The sequence below is a fragment of the Sodiomyces alkalinus genome, assembly GCF_003711515.1.
Source record: "Sodiomyces alkalinus F11 unplaced genomic scaffold SODALscaffold_5, whole genome shotgun sequence".
Taxonomy (NCBI): domain Eukaryota; kingdom Fungi; phylum Ascomycota; class Sordariomycetes; order Glomerellales; family Plectosphaerellaceae; genus Sodiomyces; species Sodiomyces alkalinus.
This window is the reverse complement of record NW_021167083.1, coordinates 2,187,399-2,194,812: the sequence shown is the minus strand read 5'-3', so window position 1 is coordinate 2,194,812 and position 7,414 is coordinate 2,187,399. Positions and strand designations below refer to the sequence as shown.

General features: G+C 50.5%; 2 protein-coding genes across 2 annotated transcripts; one reads left to right on the top strand and one right to left on the bottom strand.

The window, feature by feature from the left end:
- Positions 1-746: 746 nt before the first annotated feature.
- SODALDRAFT_333478 (hypothetical protein) lies at positions 747-2,279 on the top strand. The gene is made up of 3 exons (XM_028611983.1): positions 747-1,195; positions 1,260-1,757; positions 1,872-2,279. Exons 1-3 carry the CDS (start codon positions 1,063-1,065, stop codon positions 1,988-1,990), a joined length of 750 nt encoding a protein of 249 aa, XP_028466655.1. The 5' UTR covers positions 747-1,062; the 3' UTR covers positions 1,991-2,279.
- Positions 2,280-3,118: 839 nt separating this feature from the next.
- Positions 3,119-7,162, bottom strand: SODALDRAFT_277439 (ras GEF; the record flags this gene model as incomplete). The annotated part of the gene is made up of 4 exons (XM_028608064.1): positions 3,119-3,561; positions 3,658-3,874; positions 3,946-6,246; positions 6,314-7,162. The coding sequence occupies 4 exons, from the start codon at positions 7,160-7,162 to the stop codon at positions 3,119-3,121; spliced, it is 3,810 nt and encodes a 1,269-aa protein (XP_028466654.1).
- Positions 7,163-7,414: the final 252 nt, after the last annotated feature.

Below are 7,414 nucleotides of genomic sequence, written 5' to 3'. Positions count from 1 at the left end.
CGCGCGATTAAGGGGACTGGGATTCGAACCCACGGCCTTACGCGGCCACTAGGCGTGTCTACCACCTATGCTATTCCCCTAGCTTAGGACTTATTAGTTATTAGAAAGGGCGCTTAGGCCTCTTTCTTTACTATAATAGGCTTATTAGTAAAATCTTTCTTCCGGGGTTTAAGCGAGGTAGAGAGTAGTATTATAGGAGTCCTTCTGGAGCTATTATATAAGAACGTAATTAACACGCTAAGCTATATATATTATTACTCGGTAACGCTATAGGTTAGCTATATAATAATACTCGTTTTATTAGTTTTAGCCGCGATACGCCTAGTTATACTAAGCCTAAAGGCTAGAGTGGTTCTTAGGAGTAGGGCAGCTATTATAGCTTTTAGTATAATAACTCCACCCGCACTAGTAATAATAGGGGGGCGGTTATAAGTTAGAGGAATAATAATTGAAATATAAGGTCTCCCTATTAAGTCCCTTATCTTATACATTATTATTTATATTATATTATAGTATTCGTAATATTAATATAAACCTCTGGTATTATATCGATGATATTTACTATACTACTAATAAGCAGAAGTCTAACATCATCAATAGGCTACTCTATACGATACTCCAATTATAGAAATACTCCTTTAAATAGTACTGGAAACGGTATAGAGCAAAGATCGGTTCTGGATCGATGACGCTACTTCGTCTTGGCTGAAGCAGCCAGTATCGTCATACCGCTCATTGTCATTGACCTAGGTGCAGGTTTATTTCACGCCGAGTACAAGAGGTAAATTTCCGTTGAGAATTCCACCTAAATGCTAGATTGCCTACGACGTAGCCGATGACCTTCGCTGTCTCACTATTCATTCATCTCCGAACTCTCCTTTGCCTGCCCGTGAATAGAACCCGCCAATACCAAAGCCTCAGCCTGACGATTGCAGTAACTACTAGGCCTTGTCGCCTGTCACCAATCGCTTAAGCTATCTCACTGGGATACTCCCCTCCGCTTCTAAAAACGTGTAGCTTGTGCTGTTGGCTAGCTACCAGGAGAGCGAGAAGACAAACACCATGGAGACGATCAATACCATGGCCAGTGCTGCCGCAAAAGCTGTCTGGGGTGATTCTCAGTCTAGAGAGGAGCCAATCTCAGGCGTCCAGGGGAACACCGCCCAAGGGGAACCTTACGATGCCGGCAACATGGGTACAGTTCCTTTCACAGCAGCCCTCCAGTTCCCTCTCGCAGTGCTGATATGAGGGTCTGGAAGAGCCCCAGAAAATCCAGGCCGATGCTGCTACTCCCAGGGTAGTGCCTGACGGCTCGAACACTGATGTCCATACGAACAAAACTCAAACTGAAATAGTTGGCGGCACCGTCGCCAGTATTTCCGAGATCGACGATGCCGAGCGAGAATATACGACGAAGAAGTCTAACCAGGCCGGCCATGCCGGTGGTGACTCTAGAGATGTAACGTCTCATGTGAACAGGTCAGAGGTTGAGTCCAGCGTCTCCGCATCGGGCCTAGATACGCCGGACCCGCGTCCCTTCCAAACCACGCTCGGTGAACATAAAACCAAGACAGACACCAACATCGTGAAGGACGATGCCAAGCACTACCAACTTTTCCAGGAGGCAAGCCGGGACGACGTGCGAAATGCCACCGAAGACCATAACGCCGGTGAAAGATCAACGAAGGCCACAGGCCTTCCAGCTAAAGGACGACGGCTCGACGCATCGGAGTCTGAGGCGGGAAACGAGACGGGTGGTAAGCATTATACCCCTACATACCATGGCCCCATTTCCCACTTCGAGTCAAACCCACCCACCCCTGACCTTCCTTCCCATGGGTTTGCATTACGACGGCTAATTCTATATCCAGGACTCCCACAAGAGGATGGGCATGCGTCCCTCAGCAGAGAGATACATAAAGACGGCCACGGCGGCAGTGGGAAAAGGAGCCTCAAGGAACGGATTAAATCAAAGCTTCAGAAGCACTAAGGTCCGCCAAGTTAGTGGTCCAAGATCAATTGAGACTACACCCAAGAGTTCGAAGTGCGTTGTCCGCTTTTGTCTATTACGGAATCCATGTGCCCGCTTGGCTTGGGTCACCCGTGCTTCATTCAATCTCGCTCCGGAACGCTATACATGCACGAAAGGTTTTTAGCGACACTGATTAATAGCAAATAATGAGATGAAATTGTCATAACCCTTCATTCATGTACACAGGGTTCATATACTGCCCGTGGGAGGAACAGGCCACACAACCTGATACTATAGCAACAGATTCACCCACAGTGTGAATCGAGTCGGATTGTGGCTATTCTTTTTTTTTTTCGTTTATGCAGTTTGGATGCGATGTATTGTAAGTTTCCCTCGTTCCTGGAAGCAATAATCCAGGACAGGGTTAAGAGTTAACATCGTCCAACTGTTGAAGCCCATGTCCATTCCACTTCCATGCTCAAAAAGGGACATGTCTGTCACCAGGTTTCACCGGCCCATCCATATGCCACTGCGGTTACCCAAGGAGGCGCAGCCGGAGTTTGGTCACTGTTTCCACATACAGCAGCCGGCTCCCTTATAATCACGGGATGTCACATTAGTCCGGGTATACAATGTATCGTCCAGTTGACTTTCGCATCCCCATGCTAGAAAGGCGGCCCGCGGATCCCACAACCGTTGACGAAAGTCCAACCATTGCTTTACCAACTTCGGGAACTGTGATCTGGGAGTCGCTGTTGATGACCCGTCCAGTAATCCCGTGTGTCACATTGGCAAAAGTCTCAATTGTACCGTGAACGTCCCAAGGCCAGGCTCATAACACGAAACAAGTACCCGAATGATCCACGGGAAGGAGGTCATGTCGAGCTCAGCTACAGCGGGAATGTGTGTTTGCGTGCCTGATCTGACAGCGCTAAGCAAGGGTTCCATCGTCCTGCCAAACTCGGAGATTAAGTTGCGGGGTTAAGGTCTGGGCGGTGTTGAATGCACCGAATATTCGATCACGCTGCTGCACCTGCCACACAAACTGGCGCAATCTTGTTCGGGTGACTCTCAAAGGAAACCCGACTCGGCAAGGACTCTGTATCAAGGAAAGATAAACGGTCAGTGTCTCGTGAATCAAGTGTATCAAACTGCGAAAAAAAGCAGTCGAGGATCTTTGGTTTCTTGTTGTTGGGGGGAGGGGGAATTGGGAAGGGGGAAGGGGGAAGTACGAATAGGGTGTCCAGCTGCACTGGATGCCAATACAAGTGCGAGGTCCTCAATGCGAAAAGAGCCGTGATGACCCAACGTTACGTACCTTACGATCTTCTCATCTTCTCGTTCACGGGGTTCAACCTGCAGGCTCCGGTCGTACATCTCGTGCACATCACTGGCGCCTTGCATGTTAATCAAGATGTAGTCCTGAAGTTCCGGGACTGGCTGCAAGGAGTATCCGACAGCCTGATACTGCTGAATGTCACGGATGACTTCGGCGGTCTTCGAACGTTTGGCGAAGTTTATAAGGTTAGTCCTCTTGATGACGGACGGGATGCCGTCCTCAATGAAGGTAAGATCAGTCAAATAGACACCTGTTGGGAATTGACGTGGATGGCTTAGCTAGACGATCTGGTGCGGTGCATATCATGTGGCTGAAGAGGAGAAGAGGTCCAGAGTCCAGAACCTACCGAAAAAAGGTATACAGGGCGGATTGGCTGCATGGAGCGCTTCGCGGTACTCGCCGAAATTCTTCGTGCTGGCCATAAGACGCCGCATGCTCTCCAGTACACTTTGAGTTCGCTGAGGGACTTGGTCCCATGTACGCTTTAGTCGAGCAATGGGTGCCGTTCCCAAGGCCGAGATAATGGATGTCAGAGTCGAGAAATTGTTAAGACTTCGACATTTCTGCGTTTTTGCGAACTGGATTAGTATTGTTTCTGCCAAATCTGACATGGCAAGTCCATCATAAAACCTACATCGGCAACTGCCACAAAGTGCTTGATGACGACAACACGTTTCCGAACGTCCATCTGGGATAGAATCATTTCCGCAACCCAGTTCGTCATTTGGTTCGAATGAAGAATGAGAAGCTTGACGTTGGGGGCCGGTTCAGTCTCGCCCTCTGCAACCTTCTTCTGCCACGTCTTGTTGAGGCACTCGGTGGGCTTAATCTTGCTGTAGAGTCTCGACTCGATGATCGTGAGCTGGCGAGCGAATTCTGTGACGTCGATGTCCAGGAACTTTAACTTCTTCATATTCTTCGGCATGATAGGCGCCGGCGTGCTTTGATTGACGGTCTGGATCATGCGCCGAGCTCCAGCCTCCTTGCCGCTGAGGCGCTGGTCTAATATTGTCATGAGAAGGGCAGCTCCAGGGGTCTCTGTTGATTTGACATTATCGCGAGCGAACGCGTAGACATCTCGAATGAGCCGTTTCGATTCTTCGTTGTAATCTTCCATCCAGAAATTATCAAACCAGCTCTTAAGAATATTGACGACACGCACGCGGATGAACTTTTGCTTCTTGTCTCTCCATAGCTCAAAGTCGGCCGGGGACAGCCCCTCAGGCGGCTGAACGCTAAATCTGCTCACCAAGAGCTCGAAAAGTTCCCTCGCTGTCGTGAAGGAGCGGTACGTAAGTAGGAAGGTATTGTTGAAGTTGGAATCCAGTTTATCGTGTCTTGTAAGCTGTTCGACGAGTGCCAAAAGTGTCCCTCCCTTCACAGTTGGAGTTGGCGTCTTGGTATCCCAAGATAGATCATGCTCCTGATCGAGCATGAGGAATTCTGGTGTATCCTCCACAGGGTTCGGTACATCTCCAAGAACCCTTCTGACCTTGGAATAGTCGCCCTTTCGGAAGTTCCCAGCCGCAGAATCCCCCTCACTAAAGGACTGGGACGTCATGAGGGGCGGTCGGACCGGAGCTGGACGGGAGTCCGTCCGCTGATGCGTTCGTTCGTAAGGCATTGTCTCGCCCCTCCGAAGCTGCTCGCGAGGCACAAAATCGTCTCGTGGTTGCGGGTCGACCTGTTGCTCATGCTGCGTGGACTGCTGTTGGGGGCTAGTCAGGACTTGTTCTGAGAGCAGCTGGAGTGAGAACCCCATGTGTGAAGCATTGGTCTCTAAAGCCTTTGCGCACTGTTGAGCATATTGGAGTCGATTCTCCAAGGCTTCGCCATGTATTTCAGCCCATTCGTCGGCCACGGGGCCGGCTACGGCTTGGCATCCAAGCAGGAGATCCGATACAGTATCGTAAAGACATTGCTTGTTCATGTTGAAATCGGACACTTGAGGCATCTCAAGGCTGTTATTCAAGGACAAATCAATGGACTCGACGAGGGCGATCCAGGGCTTGAAAGTTTCCAAAACCTTGCCCCCAGCTGAGCAGACATTGTTGCCGATCAACTCATGTCGGAACGCCGTCACCACCTTGTCTGAGATGACTAAGTGCTTCTCCAATTCCCGGATGCTGAATACCAACATGCGTTTGTACTCATCCAGTCTTTCTAGCAATTTACCGTCGATAGGCGTCGTTGGCTCAACGACACCCTCTTCGTCTTCGAGGAAGTTTGCTGTGATAGGATCTCGGCGCCCCAGGCCGTTATTCTGCCAGCTACCCCCAGTTGAGCTTCCGATGACAAAGCCAGGAAACAGGCGCGGGATTTCCTCTCCCCGTTGCTGCCGAGCAATCTCGACATAGCTAAAGACGCCCAGCAACACTCCGTCAGCTTCCTGGAGGCATTTCTGCACAGATTCGGGATTTGGCCAGTCGGCGGCAGCGATATGGGAAGAGATGACGAGTTTGGAGAACTTTGACATCATGTCCCGAAAATGAGGATATAGGGCCTTGTTCGTCGAGATGATGGATGGCTGTCCGGAGTGGTTGTCTGTTGTACCAGAACCGGCTGCCAGCAGGAGTCTGAGGTGGTCCGAGATATCTTCTGCGCGAGCGACGTACGCGGACCGAGTTCCTCTTGTAACGGCGTCGCGGTAACGGTCAATGGCACGTCGCATGTCTGATACTAAGCGAGTCCAGGTGAGTGGCGGTGTCAACCCATCATCAAAGAAAGACCGTGGGACTGTGCTTGTGGATGGAGCATTGTAAGATGTGCTGGTGAACGACGTTGACGATGCTATAATGGGCGTTGCGTTCATGCTGAGATTGGCGGCTACGAATGGGTCAGACTTGTTGCGAGTAGCTGGCGAGGTGTCGTTTATCGAATCCATTGACGTGGAGTGTGAGAGGCCGTTCTCGTTGAACGAGCGGCGTTTTCGAGGCTGCAACACGGCTTATCAGTCACATATGAGCCGCCAAAGAAGCAGACATGCGGCGTGGGGAGCGTACCAAAGAGCTGCGAGACGCAAGCATGAGAGACTCGCCTTCGATTTCTGAAGCCGAGTTTGTGTCGGAATCGTCATCCTCATCCTGCGTTAACCCGCGAGCAAGCATTTCAGGAGGTAGCCGAGTTCTGTCGGGTATGGGAATGTTTATCCTATCACGAGGCCCTGCTTCGCTCGCCGAAACCGGTGACTCCAACGGCAGTTCCAGGCTCCGATCTCCAGTCATCATATTGTAGTAAAAAAGACGACCGTCTGGTGTGGCTTGCGGTATCCAGAAATCAGCCCTAGATTTTGTATCGGCAGATTGTGTGCCTTCCATGGGCAGGGCGTTTGGACTATCCTCATCTGAACCAGCATCCTCGTCGAAGTGTTCTTCGTAACTTTCTTGATCTTGCGGTTCGTCTTCGATCCGGCCCACTTGTTCGTTCGGATCCGATTCTGGGTTGTCCTCTGGGCCAGTGATGATCTGGCAGTAGTTGCTTGGGAACCATCCTCGAACACCGTTGATGACCCCATCCCACCAACCGCTCTCCAGCTGCGTGATTACTTGAATGATGTCACCTTCGTGGAAGCTGAGGCTCGTCCTGTCGTCTGCTTCATAGTCATACAGTGCTCGAACGTACATCGTGCCCGGCGGGGCTGTCCCGACAATTCCGTTCATGGCTGAGGTTACTGACTGGGTAGACTTGAACGCCGCCCGCTGGTCGCTGCAGGTTGCTTGCAGCTCTGTGATGGAGCAATGTCTTCCTGAACCCCTGCTTATGTTAATAGTCTCGGGCAATGATCTTTGAATTGAAGCAATACGAGTCGTCGTTTCGAGGGTCTGCGCGTGGGCCAAACCAGCTTCCGCCATCAACAACAAGTCATGCACAGAAGGGAAGAGTTAAGAGACAATGCGCGCTGAGGCAAGAGGAAGCAAAATCAAGCCATATTCGGTCCTTGTGCAACTTGCATAGTGCCGCAGCAATACCAGTTGTTTATGATATACTTTCACGGCTCGTTCTGCTGTGCGGGGTAAGTAAGGGTCAAAATCAACTACCTCGCGGGTTTAAAAAAGGGGGTATTGATTATACACCTCCAACGGCGTTTAAAGGTTAGCGTATAA